Source organism: Halichoeres trimaculatus, unplaced genomic scaffold (assembly GCF_033239565.1).
Source record: "Halichoeres trimaculatus isolate MK-OKI-2021-1 unplaced genomic scaffold, fHalTri1.1 fHalTri1_scaffold_6, whole genome shotgun sequence".
NCBI lineage: Eukaryota > Metazoa > Chordata > Actinopteri > Labriformes > Labridae > Halichoeres > Halichoeres trimaculatus.
This window is the reverse complement of record NW_027437184.1, coordinates 16,847,863-16,870,162: the sequence shown is the minus strand read 5'-3', so window position 1 is coordinate 16,870,162 and position 22,300 is coordinate 16,847,863. Positions and strand designations below refer to the sequence as shown.

At 39.9% G+C, this 22,300-nt stretch overlaps 2 protein-coding genes across 15 annotated transcripts in view; one reads left to right on the top strand and one right to left on the bottom strand.

Annotated features, from left to right (window-relative positions):
* The window catches only part of zbtb20 (zinc finger and BTB domain containing 20), a 123,913-nt gene extending 103,885 nt beyond the window's left edge, over nt 1-20,028 (bottom strand). The window contains exon 1 of one of the 3 annotated variants that reach the window (XM_074671568.1): nt 19,950-20,028. The gene's annotated coding sequence lies outside the window, so the exon portion shown is untranslated. The remainder of the gene's footprint in view (nt 1-19,949) is intronic. The other 2 variants (XM_074671570.1, XM_074671571.1) reach the window with 2 other exon arrangements.
* Nucleotides 1-22,300, top strand: part of dlg4a (discs, large homolog 4a (Drosophila)) — an 82,386-nt gene that overhangs the window by 54,000 nt on the left and 6,086 nt on the right. For 4 of the 12 annotated variants that reach the window (XM_074671560.1, XM_074671558.1, XM_074671557.1 and 1 more), the window contains 13 exons: nt 11,485-11,538; nt 12,347-12,403; nt 12,502-12,626; nt 15,031-15,200; nt 15,362-15,498; nt 16,540-16,684; nt 17,060-17,195; nt 17,299-17,455; nt 17,590-17,692; nt 17,815-17,929; nt 21,090-21,281; nt 21,420-21,462; nt 21,544-21,574. In XM_074671560.1, the coding sequence (XP_074527661.1) occupies nt 11,485-11,538; nt 12,347-12,403; nt 12,502-12,626; nt 15,031-15,200; nt 15,362-15,498; nt 16,540-16,684; nt 17,060-17,195; nt 17,299-17,455; nt 17,590-17,692; nt 17,815-17,929; nt 21,090-21,281; nt 21,420-21,462; nt 21,544-21,574 (1,465 nt within the window). Of the gene's footprint in view, nt 1-3,535; nt 4,163-11,484; nt 11,539-12,346; nt 12,404-12,501; nt 12,627-15,030; nt 15,201-15,361; nt 15,499-16,539; nt 16,685-17,059; nt 17,196-17,298; nt 17,456-17,589; nt 17,693-17,814; nt 17,930-21,089; nt 21,282-21,419; nt 21,463-21,543; nt 21,575-22,300 lie in introns of those variants that run through there. The other 8 variants (XM_074671561.1, XM_074671556.1, XM_074671559.1 and 5 more) reach the window with 6 other exon arrangements.

Below are 22,300 nucleotides of genomic sequence, written 5' to 3'. Positions count from 1 at the left end.
GCATCATGTCTTTGGCAATAAACACCCAGTAGCTTTTGAAATAGCTTTGTCTCGGTCAGATGCTCCAGCAAGGGGCTGCTTAAATGCTGCGGTGATCAGTGGCTGTTGAGTAGCTTTCGTCTCAGCCCCTGTCCCTGCACCCCTAAGGGTGATGTCGCTTCAGATGTGTGGCCACTCGATGTATTCCCACCATAGACTGTAAAAAAATAGATGTCATCTTGCTCAGCTTGAAGTGAGGTCGCCACAAAAACTGCTACCCCTGGTGACTGGCTGCGGTATGGGTCAAAAAATCCAGCACTCCAGTCATTCCAGATGGGCTGTGGTCAAACTTTAAAAAATTCATACACTTCATAGAAATATTTCTCACATCTGATTGTTGTGGTGATTTGAAGATATTGTTTGGCCGCCTTGTATTCAAGTTCTCTTTTTTCTGAAAAGTTTCATTTTCATTAGTCACAAGAGGTTAAAAACAAGGTTTTATGTTATGTTGAATAAAAGTTGACAGCTGCCATTCTTGTGTATTTTTTGGGGGATCGTAAAACATGTCGGGAGGGAAAGCCATTAAGACATAAGACGCTCGAAAGAAAAAAATATATATCATTTTTGTCACCCAGCTCTACTCAGATTCTCACAGAATCTCTCACAGTCTTTGCTGCACAGACTCTGGCTACAGCTGCAAATGATTATAGTGTAGTTTGAACATGCTGCCTTCACGTGAACACGTACAACTTTTTTTGTCAAACAATCCATGAACCATGAGCGAACGGAACCTCCGATCAACGATGATCTGCTGCACCACTAGTAACTATTCATCATTTCCGGTCTGTGTCTGCTTGCCCTGACCTTGAACTTACCCTGTTCAACAGTGCCAACTAATGATCAGAGTGTTTAACATAAAGGGACATTCTGCAGCCTTCAGAGAAATGTCCTAACACACATAAAAAATGTGCTTCATTCCAAGTATGCATGCATTTAATTTCCTACCCATTAGGATGGAGTTTGTACCGTCTCCAAGATGCATTGCAGTATTGCATTTTGTGTGTGTGTTGATGTCTGCAGCTTGTGTGCTTGTCATTGATGTGTAGCTATTGTCGTCAGTCTGTCTCTGTATTGCTTTAATGGTGTGGGCTTTGCCAGTACCTCTCCCGGCTCCATTGATTTATGGGAACAATTGTCTTTGGAAGCACTGCGACGGTTTGGCAAAGTAAGAGAAGGTCCTTGGGTTACGTCCATGAGTTAGCGAAGAGGTGCTTTAGCTTCAAATCACATCTTTTTTATTTTTAAACTTAAAGGGTAATGTAATTAGAACAGATTTTTTTCTACACTGTGCAGAACTTCTGATATTGATCTGAGCATATATTAATTAAACTTCACATCTTTCCCTCTCTATATGGCTCTATAGTCGGCCCTTTTATAATGGGCCAAATAAACTGCAGTGGCATCATTTTTCACGGTTCTGCTGTGACTGCATTGAAAAGTCATCTCCTATGTTCAGCAAACAAAAGGGCCAATGAAGTGCTTTCTTATTGAATATTGTATACAAATAATCTGCAACAGCAGAAGATCCTCTTTTGCTTCATGTTTAAAGTAAGTTGTGAAAGTAGTTGTTAAAATAGTAGTTTTTAAAAACCTAATGAGCCGAAGGTCTTGAACCGTCAGTGTTGCAGATATTTCTTTTACTTTGCAGTGAATCCGAAAGGCATCTAATTACCAAGCAGAGCCTGCTTGAATTCATTTTTCAGGATATTTTCACATAAATATCATATAAAGAAGGTTCCCTGTGTGTATGTGTGTGTGTGTGTGTCTCTGTTAACTACCATGGAGGCAGGGCTTGAACATTTTCCTTGACAGGGATCGGCTTAAAATTTTCTTAAGTAAAGTGTTCTCTTTTTTTTTTTTTTCCGGTACATGAGGTACATTTATCTTGAGGGATTGGAGTTATTGAACTGCAAATGTTACATAACACATTTGCCATTTATTTTTCATTTGACAAGCCAGAAGTGAAGACTGGTGGGCACAGAGTGCTTAAAGTGGACTCCCCCTGCTCAGTTTATCTTGTATATGTCTCTGCGAACAACAAAAGGTGCCTGTCACTTCCCTCCTTCTCCTCTAACTGTACAACTACTCCCATGTACAATACTTTCACTGGAATCCTCTTCACAAAGTACATGTGATTTGTGTTTGACACCTCAATGTGGCAAAAAGGCAGTCATTTTTAATGTAAGGATTCAATTACTGTGTTATATAGTTTTTCCCAGAGAGTCCTCCATTATCCCCTTCCCTTTCTGCTCTGCACTCGTCTGCTTTGTATCTGCTCTCCATCTTCATTCTCTCCGTCCTCCTTACTTTTCTTTAATAAATGTTTAAATATGTCCCTGCAGCTTTAGTGTAATTACAGTGCAGCAGCTCAAGCAGCTCAGGTCCTTTGGGAAAGAGTGGTGGGAAAGAAGAAGGAAAAAAAATGTACGCATGCAGAAAAAGAGGAGAGCTGTTCATGCTGAATGGCAGAGTGAGACTGATAGAGAGGGCCTTGCAATATGAAGGGTGAGAAAATTAGATAGACGGAGGATTTTTTATTTAACAAATGGAGAGCGTCAGCTGACAGCTCGTCCTTCAACACATCCTTACATAAGTCTGTTCAGTGTGCACGCTTACACTTTGTGTTTATGTGTGTTCATGTATATGTCAGGCCTGCTGATCCATCTGCTGTTCAAAGAAAATGCAGATTTATATCAAAATTTCTCTCTTTCTCATTTCAGTAGTTGTTGTAAGGCTTGCTAAGAATGAATACACATTTTATTAATTATTTACACAGCAAAAGAGTGTTTTTTTTCTTTTTAACATCAAATAGTTCCCTTTTCTCTCATTGCTGTCCCAGTGTTATTAAGTCCATTGTGCTGAATTCATTTGGAGCAAACAAGCTTTGAGGCTTGTGCAGGGCTTTAATGACAGTCTTTCTGCAAGTTTGTGATCATTACTGTCTTAAAATGTTTGATCATGATGATAAGGTGAACATTTTCTGTTCCTCAAGCAAAGCAAAATTGCAGTAAAAGCTTCATTGTGGAAGATTTTCTGTTACTTGTGAAAGTCTGCATTACAAAATTATTTTTTTTTGTAAGCTTATTAGTAGCCCGAGGAAAAGTGAAAACAAGTACATTCAATAAGCACACGGATAACAAACTGTAATGATCTAGTGTCGAGCTACAACTTACCAGCCTATCTGTCAATACTGTTTAGCCAACAGCTCTTCAGTTTCAAGACGAGTTTGGTCAGTATGAGCTGCTTGTCCTTCCAAGTTCAGCCAAAGTATAATTCCTCCCACTCTCACACTGCCAGGGCAGACATTACACAGAGAGGCAGTTAATTGCCATCAAACTTTCCTGCCCGCTCCTCTTTCCTGAGCAGCGGGGATGGGAGGGGTACAGCACAGTAGCAGCAGCAGAAAATATGAACTGCGTTCTTGCTGAGCACAGACCAGCAGTGGGGAAGCTTTCGCAGTCCACTGATAGACATGCTGAGGACTGAGAGGATTGGTTTGCGAATGCTCTTTTTGACTCTGGATGGGTGATTTGTGGAGACAGGACCGCTTCGTCTCTGATTATGACAAGCCTTATCAGCAATGAGTGCTTTTTTTTTTTCACAACTGGATTCCTGTTTTTGAGCATTTTTAGGGCTACCTCACATGGAGTATGGAACGACTCGGCAAGAAAAACTGACTAATGAGGCTATGCCCTCTGATTTTGGATTAACAGTTATTGCTCTTTGTTAAATTTGTGTTTAAAGCATACATTCTTCATTTTTAATTTAAACTGAGAGGGACAAAAAGCTGGAAGGACATGTGTTGGTTTAAAAATAGTCTCTGTTAATTGGGGCATTCTAGATGCTCTGTGGTTGTGTTATGGCAGGTCTTAGACCAAATGACACGTTTTGCAATGATTCTTACATGGTACTGCTGAGAGGGCATTCCAACTGTTTTGGACACACACTTTGTGTGTGTGTATGTAATTCTAAAAGGTGAGCAGTGTTTGCTCCAAGTATCAGGCGTGATTTTATATTCCACCACTGGAGCAGAATGTTCATGTCAGTGTGGTACGCGAAAAAGGTGGGCAGCCGGTTCCTCGACAATGTTCGGAAAGTAAAGTATCATCGACATCATAGGCTGGTAAGCATGTTTCAGTTATTCCCATTCTTTGACATGACTCAGAAATCTGTATGATGAATCAGGAGGTTGAGAAAAAAACTCCTCTGAGGTTGTGTTTGTTTGTTTGTACAAGACCTGTTAATGTTTATCCATATACTGGAAAACTCAGGTCAGGTCTACATCCGTACATGCAGCCACTTAGGATAAGGCAGTCACATTCAGCCTGAGTAACCATTGCTGCTTTCAAATCCTGTTGAGGCTGTATGTGTGTGTCTGCAGGTACAGATGTGTGCAAGATCTCCTCTAATGATGTCTTTCATTAGTACACTCTAGCAAACCAGGAGCTGTAGGCACCTACCAACTCCACATCACCACAGCCCACACACACACAATCACATTCTGCTTCACTCGATGGATGAAAGGTGGGATGGAATAAGGAGCCAATAAGTGAGCAATTTGCATAATGTGGTATCCAAATTAACCTCTATCACATCCTGCACTTCAACCCACATGCGAGCGCAGAGGCAGCTAAATCACCAGCCATTCAACCTGACGCACAAGAATCACAGTGACACGTCATAAAACACTCCACAGAAGCTTTCTCATTTCCATTTCTTTAACAGCTCTGCACAGGGCTGGAGCCTTTTCTGTATTTAACGGAGGAGCAACAGACACACTAAAAATGGACCATACACAATATACACTGCTTGGCAAACATGTAAAAACTGGTACTTGAACATGGAGGGTTGTATCCTGCCTTTTGATTGGACTGCTTACACTTGACAAGTTTTCCTCCTGCTGTTGCTGTGAGGCAAGACATATAGTTGCTCATTTAACACTACCTCAGCTTGGTATACTGTGCTAGCTCACACATCCCCTCTGGTGATATTAAAGTAATTTTGTACATGTATCTCAGCAGAACAGTCAGTGACAGGGCTTGGTATTTTGTTTATTCTTGGGCTTGCCAAAAAAAAGTAAATGTCAAAAATAATGCCTACCAGACAGAGTAATGCGAGTGTGTGCAGAAAGGAGTTTGAGACTACATGATCCACATGTGCAGTAAGGCAGTGTTTCCCAATCCTGGTCCTGGGCTACCCCTGCCCTGCATGTTTTTTATGTTCCCCGACTCCAACACACCTGATTCAAATGATCAGCTCGTCATCAAGCTCTACTGGAGCCTGATAACGAGCCATTCATTTGAATCAGGTGGGGTAACTTCTAAAACATGCCGGGCAGGGGTAGCCCAGGACCAGGATTGGGAAACACTGGAGTAAAGTGAGCACTCGGGTATTAACCACACTGCAAAAAAAGAAAATTTGAGAAAACTCAAAATTGCAAGGCGACAAAATTTGCAAAATTTTGAGATAAGCTCTGAAACTTTTTTTATTTTTTAATTTTCATTTGTTTACTCAACTAGAGTCATGTTTTCAAGTTGAAAAACTTGAAAACTTAACTTCTAGTAACTAACTTTAAATTGAAGTCACTTGTAATTTCAAATTATACAAAATTAAATTCTTTACTTCTTTTAACTGTTTGAAAGTTATAATAACTTATGAGTTCACATTGCAATAACCTAAAATCATTAATTTGATTTCCTTACTGTAAATGGCTGTATATTTCCCCAAGAAATTATAAATAATTGCAGATGCAACATTTACCTCCAAAACATTTGTTTTATTTGAACTGTAAATGCATCCAATACAGCTGTCCAGTTCAAACAGTTTAACAAGGGCTGTTGGCTGGTCAGAAAGTTCTGGAAGGACAATGGCTTCTTCCACTGCAGCGATACTCAGACACCCTTATGAGCTGCAGTATTCTCACCCTCTAGAGAGTTCACCCACAGTGGGACCCACCTTTTGATTCTCTTTTGGGTCAGTGGCCTTTTAATGAGACACAGAGAAAAGACAAGCATATATTAAACTAAAGATTTAGTAGTGGCAATGCAGCAGGTGACATAGACCAGACTACAGCCTGTTGTCAGAGCTGCCTGCTCTAATCCTTATTATTTTAAACCAAAGTGCAAACACACTTCAGTTCTGTCCAAAACCTGCAGATGTTAAATTTGTCCAAGTACCATATTGCAACAGAGCAATGATGCTGCATCTTGTGAAACAAAGACATGAAAAGTCAGTTGAGTCAGCTGTGACTACAGTTTCTAGTTAGCTAGTACTAGTTTTCTAGTTCATCAGTTACTGTCTGAGCTATTCTTGTATTCCTGTTGAGACAAGTTAGTGTAACACAGACTGCTGTTTAACGTACATTCATGAAGATCACACAAACCAACCAGAAGAAACTTTCTATCTCAATTTTAAAGCTACTTTCCCCAGACTTAAGCATCAGATTAGCTGATAGCTTTCACCAAGAACTGGTAGCTATTTGTATTCAAATGTTGAACATGCATCAATCGCTGTATGCCTTTACTTTTAACGCAGTCACACACACAAAAAAACACATCATCATTTTTAACTCATCAGTAAAAGGCAGTTTTCATCTTACCTGTGTGGGCTCCAGCTCGAGGGGAACACTGAGGCAGGGCAGTGAGTTTTGACCTACACAGTGACTAACTCAGAAAGTTGTCTTTCCTGCATTTTCCAACTAAGAAACTCGAGTTCAACGAGCTACTGTTTGTTGTAACGAGCTGTAACTCAAAAAATGAAGTGTCAGTAACTCAGTAAAGTCTTTTAAAACAGACAAGTGGCTCAGTTTGCGGGGCTTACTTAGAATATTTTATCAGATGTCAGTAATTCATATTTTCAAGTCCTTACAACTGGATTTAGGCTAAAAATGTAACTTTGCTTTTTTTTACAGTGCAGAAGCTGAATGGTTTCCATTACAAGAATCCAAATGTAATGGTTTTATTCAACATTCATATAGAGGAAAGATATTTATTGAACTCTTTAGAGCCCACAAATTACATAAAAGGTTTAAATTAGCAGTATACTTGAAGCCAGGTAAGATAGAACAATCGTTCTTTTTGCATATAAACCCTGGGGAGTTACACTTTCGTTCATTGTGTTTTCAACATGCCCCAGAGCGCATTTTCCTTCTGGTAACGTGTTTGCTGAAATCCAGTACGAAGCATAAACAACTAAAACATTATCATCCAGACTGCAGTTGTTCACATCGCGTCCTATGTTAAATACACATCACAATTTTCACATTTACATTTCTGAAGCACACAGCCATGACATTTCTGTATTAAAGGGGACATATCATGCTGATCCCTGATTTAATACTTACATATAATATAATAAATTTGAAAACAAGACCTTACACCCCCTGAATTTTCAAAAAATGAGATATTGTATTTTTTCTGATATCCTAGAACAAAATTTAATGCCTCTGAAAATAGGTCATTGCCAGTTGGCCGCGAGATTTCGACCGTCGTGACGACACGAGGATCCTTTCTTTTTATTGGAGTAGTCTGATAAAGCAGCTCCTCCTCTGTGATGTCAGTTAGTCACACAACTGTCACCGAATGATACACCCACCAAGAGCCGAGTATAAACGTATAAACTATACATGTTACAGTACCGGTTTGACTCACCACACTGAAGCGTCCTGAGATGATCTGTGTCGAGGTGGATTTTCTTCCTCCTGAGCTGCAGAACCGTCCTGGTCTGACTTGGGGTCCAATACAAAAGGACGTATCCTACACTCTGCCATTTTATTAGTGCTATCAATGCCTTACGGTGAAGTTTTGGCAAACAGCAAACTCGCTCGGTCTGCTCCATTCAATGTAGCGATTTTGTAAATACTGCCATGCTGCAAAAACCGCCCCCTGGCTCTACCCCCTCCGCCCCTCTGATAGAACTGACCAATCAGAGCACAAAGGGCTGTGACATTGCGAGGTTACTGGAGGTCATTCTCAAAACGGAGCGTTTCAACGAGATCTTCAGAATGGCCTAAAATGAGGATATTGAGAACGCTATTGTGGGGCAATGAAGGCACTAAATGACTTGTACTGAGGGCAGAAATGCTTTACAGGCATCCTAGTCTGGCATAGTGAAAAGGAGAAACAAGCATGATATGTCCCCTTTGAGAAAAATATGTATATAGTTTTTTATTTTTTATTGTTTTGGCAAATTATTTACTTAGTCTGGACATAAGTCTATACAGAGGGTTTTATATAAACCCATATCACGAGGGAGTGATCTGGTCTGGCTGTGGATGGAGGCTGATGCTGCCTGTAGAGACACGGCAGAGGACAGCTGAGCTGAAAAGGTGGTGTTAAAATATTGGAGGGCAAGAGCAGCCAAACCGTATAAATCCAAACAACTGTGATGTCAAAAGGCCTGACAGAGTGGACAAGAGCAGGAGAGGGCTCTGTCAAAAGTCCCTGCAGAGAGACTGCCTGCTCTGGGTTTCTATTTCTGCTGGCTACACTCATTATTTTGGTTTCTAGATGAGGATGAATTTGACGTAATGCTCAGCAGCACAGTCTGTTGGACACAGCCAAATGGCAGAGCTCCACACAGGCTGTTGTAATAGAACAGCATGCATTAAAGCAGAGCTCTGGCATTTTGTGGGGGAGAATTTGATTTCTCTGCCTCATGTGGGTTAATATTTATTCTTTACAATGGCTGCTCAAATTCCCATCATTTATCGTGTATGATAGCTACAGCACACATTGGAGCACAGGGTGGTGGTGTTTTGAAACACAGGGTTACCTTTCATACGTTAAAACAAAGACGTTAAAACTGACAAGGTGAGCCCACATCATTGTGTCTCTTTAAAAGACATCCAGTTATAAAAGGAGGCTTTAAAACTAAAACAAGATGAATTGTGGGACAGTTGTTATAGTTTTAACCTGGAGTAAGTTATATACCTCCCTCTGGGTTTCTACATACTTCATCACACAATTCAGTGTAATATTTGTAAAAAAAAAACTGTGTGCTCCTCTTTCCTCTCTGAGAACGTAAATCTCTCAGGTGAACAAACCAAGAGGAGAAATAACTTCCTATTATATCACATGAAGAACTAAGGTGAGGAAGGAGCATTTTTTTAGAGCTGAAATATGTTCAGATGTGCGGCTGTGTGGTTATTTGTGCATGTGCGGAGCTGTCGGGTCTGTGAAGGTCAGCGGGCTGATTTTATGCTGCTGGTTGCACTGTAAGCACTTCTGATGCCGAGGTCTTTCCCATGCTAATCAGCATGGCACAGCACAGTGACAGGAATGCCAATGGGGAAATCAGGTTGTGTTCTCCAAAGAGTATAGCACACGACGGTGTGTTTACATCTCCCAACATCACACAGCTTGATGATGAAAGCGCATCCTTGAAAGTGCGAGGATGTATTGAAGACAAACTGCATTAAAAGCAGGGGAATCAGAACAGCTTGTAGAGGTTAACTGTCGCACTTCAGATAAGGAAATTCCCAATGGGTAAACCTAAATCACATCAATGTTGTAAAATCCGCCTCCCCCCCTGCTGTCTCACTCTTTTAGTCTTTTATCTACAATGCTTTTGATCAGTAATTCAATTCTGCTGTACTGTGATGTATAACACAACCGATGCATTTTGTGTTTAGGGAAGAAGTTCTCTGACCATCAGTTAAGCTGACAGTACAGTCAGTGATTCACCAGTTATTAACTTGTTACCAAGTTGCTTTTTATTTCTTTCATGCATGATATAATGGTATAAATATTGGTGTCGGCCGATGCTGGTAATTTTTTAAACATATCAGCATCAGCCCATGTGTAAAAGTGGGCAGATATTTACCCATTAGCTGCCGGCCACTTACAGAGCATCTTGAACAATCTTTCAAGACCCACATAATATTGTTTTCTCTGACTTTGTTTACACCAAAACTACCTAAGAAGAGTGGACCCTCTTCTTTTATGTCTCTCCTCCTGTTTTCGATCAAAAAAAAAACAGACAAAACGCACTTTTTGGTTTGTGTTCATCTTGGGCGCTCCATCCTTTGATCCTCTCCATGGTTGTCTTTTCTCACCCTTACGCCACTCTTTCTCCCTAAACTACCTCAACACATCATCTCAGATTGTTTTTGTTTGTTTGTTTTTTTTTCAATATTGATATCAGTAAATATCAGTTATCAGCCATAACAGCAATATCAGTTTCGGATAGGGATGCACGATATTGGATTTTTGCCGATATATCGAAACCACTTTTGGCCGATACCGATACCAATAATCACAAGTTTGTTTGTTTTTTTCGCTGTAAAGAAAGCTAAGTCTATCCTGTACTGGAATTTATATGTTACTCTAATTGTGACGGTCTTATTTGCTTAAGAAACACACATAAAACAAGACAAAAAACATTTGATTTTACCATAAATAAGAAATGTATTATTTTTTTAAACTAAAGACATTCAGTATTGAAATACAGAAAAATAATTTCTTTAGATCACATGAACTTTAAATGTACAATGCATTTTAAAACATTACCAAGTAGCATTTGATTATTTTAGAGCTACTGTAACAACCTGGTGACAGACACAGAGCTCTGCATTGCAAATAAATGAAGTTCTACATTTTATTTAAGGAGCTTATTTTTCAGATGGTAAATAATAATAATCCTAACTGAATAGCACCTTATCGGCTGTGCCTATCGGCAGAAATTTTCATATCTGCCGATACCAATAAACGCGTTTTTAATCTTTTATCAGCCGATACCGATATTATGCCGATAATATTGTGCATCCCTAGTTTTGGATAACGGTATCAGCCAAAATTTCATATCAGTGCATCCCTAGCAAAAACCAATAACTACAATAGACAAGCAGAAAAGTAAGAGCTTGAACCAACAGTGTTTACCCTCCATTATATAGGGGGGTGGCCTGCCCCCCCTGGAAGTCAAGTTAATTTTATTTCCATATAGCGCCAGATCACAGCAGAAGTAATGTAGAGTTAGCTCTCTCATAAATCAGGTCAATAACTTGTTTTTCATAATGTGACAGACTAAATCACCTTGTGTTATTTAAGGAATTTAAATGAACGGATGTCATTTGCACATCCTTGAGTTCACATTTCTCCTCATGCTCTCTCACAACGCATTCACAGACACACAAACATGTGCGAGCATTTACACACACACAGACAAGCGTATTCCATATAGCGAACACAGAAAAACACAGAAGAACGATCGGAGCAGGCATCAATTATTTCTGTTTCTATCTTGGATGGAAACTAGCAGCAGCACTCTATCCTTCAGCCTTAGTGACAGCCATAGCAGAAAGAGAATAGCGTTATCATAGTTTGAGCTAAAAAGGCTCTTGGCTGTGACTGAACGTTTCAGGGGCATATTGAGAGCTGGTCCAGGAGCTGCCTCATCTTTGAGTTTCTGCCATAATTTATTAATAATGTTTCTTCTCTCTGCCTCCAGGGAAACACTCCTCCAGTGGTGGTGAACACTGACACACTCGATGGCTCCCCATATGTAAGGATTATGTCTAATCTTTCCTTTATTGTATTATGTTAGGCTTAATCATGCAATTAATTGAACTGCCGATGTTTAGTCTGAATTATTACTTATTTTATTCATTTCTTCAGCATCCATGTAAATCTTTCCGCACTATTTATTTGTTCCGCCTTGGACTGTCCCTTTTAAGATTTAATTTGTGTGGATTTTAAAGTCATGTTTGTATAAGCTGAGCCCAGGAAGAGTAGTGGCTACATAGGTAGTGACTAATTGGGATTCAAATAAACAATTTTAATGTGAATGATACCTGTAGTTTATTTCAGTCTTTGCTAATGTAAGATTTCCAAATGGTACAGAGGATATGATAACGGTTGTGTTTCTTTAAGCCTAGAACATATATTTGTGATCTGTAAAGGAGAAAATGTGGTGTCTTAAAGAAAAGCCTTACATCAGAGCAGTATTTTTGCATCGCTCCAGCAATAAATAAAGTTGTTTTCTAGGTCAGCACCAAAAAAAACTGTGAGGCCTGAAGTTCTTTAAATTCTCTCTTCCTCAGAGACCTGCTTAATTGCAGAAGTAAAACTGATGTGTAGTGAAGATTTTAAGCCAGAGGTCTTTTAGAATTTGAAGAATAGTTCATTTTTTACCATGAGGTATGACGATGGTCAACAAATAGTGTCTCATCATTTGGATCAAATTTCATATTAAAACTGAGCATTACTAGAAGTTCCCGAGCACCTCTTGGTGTTTCAGTGTTTTTAAAGGGTTGGAAGTATCCCACAGAACTAAATCCTTATATGATTAAATTAACGCTCGTGCCTGATAGGTGAATGGAACAGAAGGGGAAATCGAGTATGAAGAGATCACACTGGAGAGAGTGAGTGTGAGAACCTGTTTTTTTCCTTACACTTGATTTGAGATCTTTTATAGCTGGAAATGCCCACAATGGGATTAACAAGGTGTTTGTTCTTTCTCCTGCAGGGTAACTCAGGCCTTGGCTTCAGCATAGCAGGAGGAACAGATAACCCCCACGTGGGCGACGACCCCAGCATCTTCATTACCAAAATCATACCTGGAGGGGCAGCAGCTCAGGATGGCAGGCTCAGGTATTTCTGCACACACCTGGCAACAATAAAAAAGCAGTGGCCTGCATGCATGAATTTATGCTGTCTTGAAAACACACTGAGTACCGTCGCTGTTTACCCTGGCCCTACACTGATCTTCTCGCACACCTTCTTTGAAACTTAGTGATACAGACAACCAGGACATTTTCTACCAGGAAACACACTTAGAAAACAGAAACAAACTTTTCAATTTAAGTACAGAGATGTGTTCTACAGGACTACAGCCGACCGACTGTTCAGCCTGTTCAGGATCAAAGTCACCTCAGGATGGACCTGTTGTTTTTTTTTTCCTTTAAAACCCTCTATGGTACCTTTTTGCCTCTAGGCAACATACCCATTTTGGCCTTTTACACTTATACCTATACATCCCAGTTGTCATGAAATACTTTTAAAAAAGCAAAAAGACTCTAAGGAACCAAAAACAGTGTTAAAATTTGCCATATGACCCACTGGAGGTCATAAAGAATTCCTTTTTTGCAGACTTTCTTGCAAGGACCAACTCGGCCAGTTTCCCTCCTCAAAAATGTCCAATATTTTTTTTCACTGGGCCTTTCTCAGTACAGAACAAAAATGTGGGGATTTGTTTTGATTGCACTCCTTTGCTACCTATTGGCCTGGACTCTCCACACTCTGACGTATTTGTCTTTGATTAAGACAACTTTTTACTGGATACAACACGTGAAAGTAAGGGACTTATCAGTACAGTTTCGCTACGGTTTGAAACGTGACATCAAGCAAATGTCCCAGACAGCCAAATGTTAGCTCGGTGCTCCGGGTATCTGAAGGCTAAGGTGAAAACATGTAAACACTGTCAGTCTGTATGTAGTTTGGTAGCTGTTTTTATTTAGCACAGCTGGCAGCTGGTGCTCTACAACATGTGTGTAATGTGCAACGTTAGTAAATCCTAGTTAGCTATGTGCTGCCAGTTATCTACCAAGCAGAGCTAGTATAACCTCACTCTTCATTTTATTGATAGACTCTCAAGTTTGAACAGACCACAGAATAACTGCTGCATGTGGGTTGGAATGAACACTTTCACAGAGTTTAGCCCCTGTGTTATAAAGTGATACACCCGAGCTAAAGGCGAGTTAGACTTTAGCTTAGGCTGTATCACTCTGCTTTTATCTGCTTTCATGTCCTTTTTCTGTCATAGTTAGGCTCCTGTGTCCACCATCACCACAAAATTAATCACAGAAATCGTTTTTAGCAGAGAAAAACACAGATCTCTCTGTTTATTTCTTCTAACGACTTTGAAACTTTGTCAGCCAGCGTGGTGTTGTCATAGAGACCTATATATGTTGTAAATCAATCTGGTCCTGGACAAACCGAACTGGAAGCTAAGAAGCAGCAGTTTAAAATAACCTGTAACCAGCAATATTGGTGCTGATAATCTCATTTTAAAGTGTGGATTACAATCAGGCATATATCTAGAAGGGAGACTTTTTCAAGATCACAGAAAGAATTTAAATAGCAGAAAATGACTGAAGTTTGAGTTGTAAGCAATACTAAACAGTATGGGGCAGCTCTTTGCATCAGCTTAAAGGCAGAGTAGTCAACATGAGCCTGTACATAAAGTCATCCTCTACTGTGGATGTTGAAACAAATGTAACAGCTCTAATTCTGTGAGAGGAAAATAATTTTTCAACTACTATTCACATCAATATGCAACTTAGACAACAGCTTACTTTTAGCTGTTTCCCAAAAGATGATTGGCTCAGAGAGGTTGTGACCAAATCTGCTAGGACTGACTGAAAACATGAAATGTCTCCATTAGCAGAGTTAAAAGGCAGAGAGAGAAAGAAATAAGACAGAATGTAAGAAATAAGAGAGAAAGCATGAAGATAGCTGGCTGGTCAAACTTAAGCAGAATTCATTTGTTCAGCTAAACCTCTCACACCCTCGAGAACTATTCTAGTCTTACACAATTTTACACACTATAATTTTCACAGCCGTAGAATCAATTTGAAACACTGGAATGGAGAAGCGATAAGTAGAGGTTTTGGGCCCTTTGAGGAAGACTGTGCATGACTGAAAATAGTTACACTGTCAAAATCTTTTTGCATGGAGATCAGCTCTTGTTTTACACACAGGTTCATTTACACTCCATTTATCAAGACCTTATCATCGCCCAGAACGTGTCACACAAATAGAGCTACACTGCAGTCACTCCTTCACTCAATCAATAGCAGCAGGGTTATCGCCACGTCTTCTATTGGATTCTGAGATGGGGGTGAAAGGCCAGATGTCAGAGCTGAAACTGATCCCGAGTATACCTATAGCTGAAGATTGACAGAGCCAACCACTTCTGGTGGATGATAGAATCAAATATCAACAAAGCTCTTTCTGTATGCTCCCTCTGATCTGTTTCTCTTTTTGTGTTTCTCAGTGTGAATGACTGCATCCTATTTGTGAACGATGTTGATGTGAGAGAGGTGACACACAGCCAAGCTGTTGAGGCTCTTAAGGAGGCAGGTGCTATCGTCCGCCTTTATGTTCTCCGTAGAAAACCAGCAGCAGAAAAAGTCACTGAAATCAAACTCATCAAAGGGCCTAAAGGTAAGTGGAAGCATGTCCCGGTGTATGGCATCACCCCTTAAGAGAGACTTCTACCTTGCTAAACTGTGCCCTCTGGATTCAGCAAAGCTGCTCCTTGTTAACCCACACCTCCTTAGCTGGCTCTGCAGCTCTCTCCTCACTCTCTTTTTCTCTTTTCCCAGGATTAGGTTTCAGCATCGCTGGAGGGGTGGGGAACCAGCACATACCAGGAGATAACAGTATCTATGTCACAAAGATCATTGAAGGTGGTGCAGCTCATAAAGATGGGCGCCTGCAGATCGGGGACAAGATCCTAGTGGTTGGTTCCTCTAGTATAATAATAACTGTTAGCATGCCGATACAAATGTCCACATGTCACTGATAGCTGCAGATTCACAATCTTTAGCACAGACAAACACGCATCTGTGTAAGATCAGCACTGATCTATCAAGAGCTGAGGGGAGCTGTAATTTTACTGCCTTAAAGTACTTCCATTAAAATGGTAATGCAGTCGTTGGATGGGATAAATGTAGTGGAAAGTGAAGCAATGCCATGATTTTGAAGAAATAATCCTGCCATCTGCTGGAGAACAGAGGGAATGTAACAAAGCAGCTGACAGCAAGTCCAACAACAGCAGCCTCAAAATGGTGCTGGTTCCTACTACATGGTGTCTGAGTAAAGAGCAAAACTCAGAATGGTACAAGTCAAACTAAGTCAAAAATACTGTTTATGTTGATTCAATCTCTCAAATTTACGAGTGCGAGGACTGACCTATATATATATATATATATATATATATATATATATATATATATATATATATATATATATATATATATATATATATATATATATATTCAATTTAAATGGCGATTCTTCAATATTTACGATTTTTGAGATTTTTTGTTTGCTTTTTCACATCACATGAGCCAGAGAGAAACATTTCACTCTCTGTGTTAACTTTTTTTCCCCAATCCAGTTTACAAACGATGACTAAATGAAGAATTTGAATTTGAAGAGAAAAAAAAGTGTTTTTTTTTTGACAAAGAATCCAAATTTTGATATTGCCCAACAAAAATCCCTGATGCATCAATTTTCTTTTTTCTCTCAACCCTTTTTATAATGCAGCACAATTTGAAAATATTTCATGACAATAAAAATATTTTTTGAGATACTGCAGCCAAGTTTGTGTATGACTTTAAATTAAAATTATTGGTATAAGAAACCAGATGTAGTTCATTTATTTCATTTTTTATTATTATTTTGAAAATAACATTTTAAATCTCAAAGAAAAAACACTGTGCCTTGTACACTGCAGTAGGAGATCCTGATGCATTTCCCTCCTTGTTGCAAACGACAGGTAAACAACGTGTGTTTGGAAGATGTGATGCACGAGGATGCGGTGGGGGCTCTGAAAAACACAGCCGAGGTGGTGTACCTCAGGGTGGCCAAGCCCAACAACCTGTTCCTGACCAACTCCTACAACCCCCCAGACCTCACCAGCAGTAAGCTCATCTCTGTGTAAAATCAAATGTCTACAATGTGCCCATTTTCATCCTGAGGTTTAATGTAAAGCTCACCCAAAATCAGCACATCCTCAACAAACAAGATCGTACACCTGCAAAAGAGAAGCTGAGCTGAGAGAATGATTTCCTTTGAAACTACTGGAGGGCGATGAGTAAGCTGTGGTGAACATGTTTAAGGTTTTTTATCATCGCCAAAACATACATTTCCTCAGACCTCTAGATGAGAGTGGACACATACCAAATTATTTGAGTGTATTTTTATTTAAAATCTGTCATTGAGTTGAGATAAGATTTACCTCAGAAAAATTATTCAGCATGATAAATCAAACCTCTTCTGGTCTATTTCTTTTTCAGCGTATTCTCATATGGACACTGAACTAAGTCATCCTAACTATCTTGGATCAGATTACCCACAAGCTCTCACTCCCACCTCACCTAGTCGGTTTTCTCCTGTTCTACATGGCATGATGGGAGACGATGACATCCCCAGGTGAGCAATGTTCCTAAATACTGGTTTTAAACAGGAGTGTGAATATTAGCTGTATGGTATTATTGATAATTTAACGTGTTTAATCTCCTCATCTTTTTTCTAGGGATCCTCGCAGAGTTTTGATCCATCGAGGCTCCACAGGCTTGGGGTTCAACATTGTTGGCGGAGAGGATGGAGAGGGAATTTTTATCTCTTTCATCCTGGCAGGGGGACCGGCTGACCTCAGCGGAGAGCTGCACAAGGGCGATCAGATACTCAGTGTAAAGAATCTTTTATCTTCATAAAGCTGTCACGCACAAATATTAAATACGCTAAGTGTGTCTGCACTGAGTGATTTTTCATAACGCTAGTTTTTAATGCTGTTACCCTCTGTGTGCGCGTGTGTGTGTGGCAGGTGAATGGCGTGGACCTGCGTATGGCCACACACGAGCAGGCCGCTGCTGCACTGAAGAATGCTGGCCAGACGGTGACCATCATCGCTCAGTACAGGCCTGATGGTAAAGACCAACTGAGGAACATACAAGCCTTCACAACAAACCAAAGCTGATTTTCTTAGTGTATTACTATTCAAATGTTTACACTATCTGGATAATTTGAATGTGTTACTTCTTTTTTGAAGAGTACAGCCGTTTTGAGGCAAAGATACACGACTTGAGAGAGCAGCTGATGAACAGCAGCATGGGCTCTGGGACCACGACGCTAAGGAGCAACCCAAAGAGAGGCTTCTACATCAGGTCTTACACTTCACACACAGAAAGCTTTGTTTCTACAGCACTGAATTGATACAAGTAGCTCAGAGTGATGGTTCTTAAACTGTGTCTCCTGAAGTATTCTAACTGCACTGACATAATCTCACTTAAACCCAGTCATTTACAAAGTGCAAAGACTTTGTGAAGTTATGTCCTGTTGTGACCAGCTGTAAGTGTGATTACCAGATACAAATGACTGTATGGTAGAAATCTTTGCGTTAGCTGCTTCAATAATGTTGTGGCAACTCGCATCTAACTTCTTTAGGATGGGGAAGAATGCTCTCAAGTTAGTTGGAAACAAGCAAGTTTTATGCCTTCATAGACCATGTATGAGGCCATTTAAAGTAATGAAAGTGAAGTAGAGAAACAATGCGTCTGAAATTTTACGCTCATTCTCAAAAACTAATTAGTGCAGCTTATGAATGAATCCAGTCTTTAGACTTTTCAGTTAGTGATCTCATGGAAAGCCAATAGAAAAGAATCTATGGAATCTACTGAATGATGAACAACTGAAAAAACGTGGGGCTGCATTCTGTGGCTAAATCTCAATGCCCCCCCTATGTCTATGATGCATGGTTTTAATTAGGGATTAACGAAATGAAAATTTGTGGCCGAAGCCGAATAAAATATAAATGCTTGGCCGAATACTGAATATGGAATGTGGATGCCACATTTAACGATAATGTCCTCCACAACACTAAACAGTTGATCATCCAAAGCCATGAACTCCATGACTTTCTCGCCCTGAGCAAACTTTTTCGTCCTCAAAAACGTCAGCTCTAGATGGAGTGGGCATGCTGAGACAAGACGCTTTCCTTCTAGCTGATTTGGCCGTCTCTCTCGTACACAGCATGCTGTTGAGGGTATTTGGCTTTTAAATTGCAAATTTAAGCGGTAGTGTTAAAAGTCTTTGCAGAGGAACTCCCTCTAGATAGTTTTGTTGAACACTCTTTGCAAACTGCAGTCCTTTCCTCGCTCTCCAACACTTTAAAATATTTCCACAGCGTCTACATTTTTCCCAAAGGTGAGAGGTCACCATGTCACTGCACGTTGTTTAATTGTGTCATTGCGTCACATACTACTATTTGGCCTTACTTTCAGCTCACTTCACCAAAGGCAGAATGTGCAGAATTGTTTGCAATATTCAGCCAAATATATTTGGTTACTCAATATTCAGAGCATCCCTACTTCATCACCCTATTTTTTTTAACTCATGTCTATGCGAGACAGACAAGAAGACATAGCTAAAGTTGATCACATTAGTTACATTCTTAAACGACGACTAAAAAGAAACCCAAAGTTCCCTGAAGCTAGCCTCCGGCTATGAAATCAGAAATATATGTGAGTCACTGATGTATTTTACACTGGTATATGGCTGATGATGACTGACGCACCTGGGTGATGCAGTATTTGCCAAGATAGCATCCTGTGCAAGTTTCATCCTTAGCAGTGTTAGATGGCTTACTAGTATTACACCCCTTTATGGATTTGTGAGTGAACTCCAGCATAACATATAGATTGACGGTCACATCAGTACACCCATACCTATCAGCCTCAACAGTTCCTTCACATACAAGATTAACTAAGCAGTACTTTATGTTTTATGATGGCCTACCTTTAATGAGCCAGTACACAATAGATAATCACAAAATGTGCCTTACATACAACCACAACGCTTCACTGTGCCAACTGACAGTTCAGAGAAAACACGGGAAGCCAAAATATAAAATCACGGATCATGTTCCACTGTTTGTGTAAATATAGCGCGACAAACACTGACTGCTGCAGCACCTTGAACAGCTCCACTTCACAAACCCAGCTAGCTACTCGAGAGTTCTCAACCCATCAAACCAACCAACAATTAAAGCCAATAAGTTGCTATGACTGTGTAGTGTTAAGCTTACGATAAATATTTCAAAGCCTTCATCAACTTTTTTAACCTGACACGAGAACTTGAAATACCAAACCAAAATACAGGCCAGAGTAAACGAAATAAAGGTCTTACCGTTCGCCGGGCTTCTTCCTTTATGGCGGAAGTCTCCAAAAGCTCCAGATGTTACTTGTTAGCCAACGGAGTCGGAAAGAGTAGAGTTTAAAATTATCGCACTATCTGTTTGAATTAAGGATGAAACTTTGTCCAGCATAGCACCGTTTGAGTAACCGTATCGATGGTGTTAACGGTTATCCACTTCTGTAACGTCTGAAGAGAAACAACAGCGGAGCTAGCTTAACGTAAACTTTACGGCCGTTGGACGACAACGTTCGATTGTGAAACTCATTGCTCGCGTTCAGGCTGTACCTGGCATGGTAGTATCAAACGTGGCCAGCCCTGTGTGGTCCCTAGTCTCAGTTACACGAGAAAAAAATGTTACAAATGCTAAAAACGTTGTGTTTTCCCCGAACGTGTACCAATTGATACCAAACAGGTGCGGTTAATTATGACATATGTATATCCAAGATGGCGCGGTGTTTCTTCTTCTCTGCTCAGTGGCCCTATTTATTTGCAACACTACCACTGTCGTTAGGAAATAATATCGCATTGGCATGGTGGCATTCTCCCCCACTTTGTACCCAAATAAGATTGGGTAGGCATAAGGTTTATGGCTGGATACTAAAACTTCTGGTGGAAGACACTTTGAGTACGATCAATGGGTGGCGAGTGCCCTGGCAAACAAAAACAGTCTTTTTTGCATTTTCAATTAGGCCATAATTTTCAGACACATCAACATGATTTTTATTAAGTTAAACATATCTACTATGTCAATATGCATAGGGAAATCAGGATAATTCACATTACTTCTGTCTGGTGGCAATAACATGGTAATTTTTAAGTCTCTCTCATAGGGTTTGAAGTGTTTGTTTATCCATTTAGTGAACATCTTAAACTTTCAAGTCAGCATTTAACAAAGACATAAAATACCATCTTTTTATTTAGCTATACATGAGAGGCTTTTAATAATGATTAAAAAAGGCTCTGTAAGGGATGGTTTGCTTTAACTGATGTTTTGAACACTTATCATTTTTTGCTCAACTGAAGATATACTGCTCGAAATGTATGATTACTGATTAAAGAGATGTTGTGACTTAATCATGCCTCCAAGAGTCTGTAATTATGATACAACTTCCTTTTTTTTTCTTCTCTCAGGGCCCTTTTTGATTATGACAAGACTGCAGACTGTGGCTTCCTCAGTCAGGCACTTGGCTTCAAGTTTGGGGATGTGCTGCATGTGTTGGACTGTGGAGATGAGGAGTGGTGGCAGGCCCGTAAGGTCAGCCCCCAGAATGAGGCTGAGGAGGTTGGCTTTATCCCTAGCAAGCACAGGTCAGACATGACACTGTGAGTGCGGGTGAGACAACTCACCCTTTGTTATATTTCAAAAGTTACATAACATCTTTATCAAAGTAGAAAGTAAACTTAAAACTTGTCTTAGAAAATATTCCATCTTTAAAATGTTCTGGGTCTTCCTTCCCGTAGGATTGAAAGGAAAGAGTGGTCACGCGTCAACACCAAAGAGAGGGTATGTTTCTTTACCAGGTCTATCTGAAAAAGACTTGTTCTGGTGTATAAATCTCTTCTCTCTCTTTCTCTCTGTTTCCAGGACCATGGTCGAGACACCCTTGGCACTCAGGGTAATTAGTATGAAGCATAAAGGCACTGCATATTGACACTGTAGGCTGACATTTACACATGTCACTGACTGTTACAGATTAGAGTCAACACTATAGTAATTGGCATTGACACAGGAGCATAATTTGGTGACACAGAAGCCTTCATATTTACAAAGACTTCATGTAAATGTTTATAGATGCACATAGTAACCATGACACACTCTGTTGGAGCCTGTTTTGTGTATTCATGACAAGCAGAATGCCTCTAGCAGCAATGCTAGCAGCACCTCCTGCAGATGTGTTAACAACTAATTTTCACTGCCAGCTCCTCTCTGCATTTACCCTTATCACTAACTGACAGTAGGACATCAAACAGACTGCAAAATATAAACACTGGCAGTCATTATTGGCATCCCTTTTGGACTGTACTAAAGCAAGCATCACTTCCAACAGAGTCATGTGTTAGATATCTTTTTCACTGCATCTGATTTTTAAAATGCAAGTATTTAGTTGTAATTTCCAGATGAATTTTTTTTCTCTTTGAATTAACAATACTAAAACCATGACCTGAAAATTACTGCATCAAAAAACCTCCATACATTATTATAGGACAAAAAAATTCCTCTATCATTTTGCCTGTAAGCATTATAGTGATACTGTGCCTCGGATTGCTTCTCTGTTTTTCTCTAAAACAGTTGTTGTCAGTGGCAAACAGTGTAGAAACAAATTGATTGTTTTTCTGGTGGC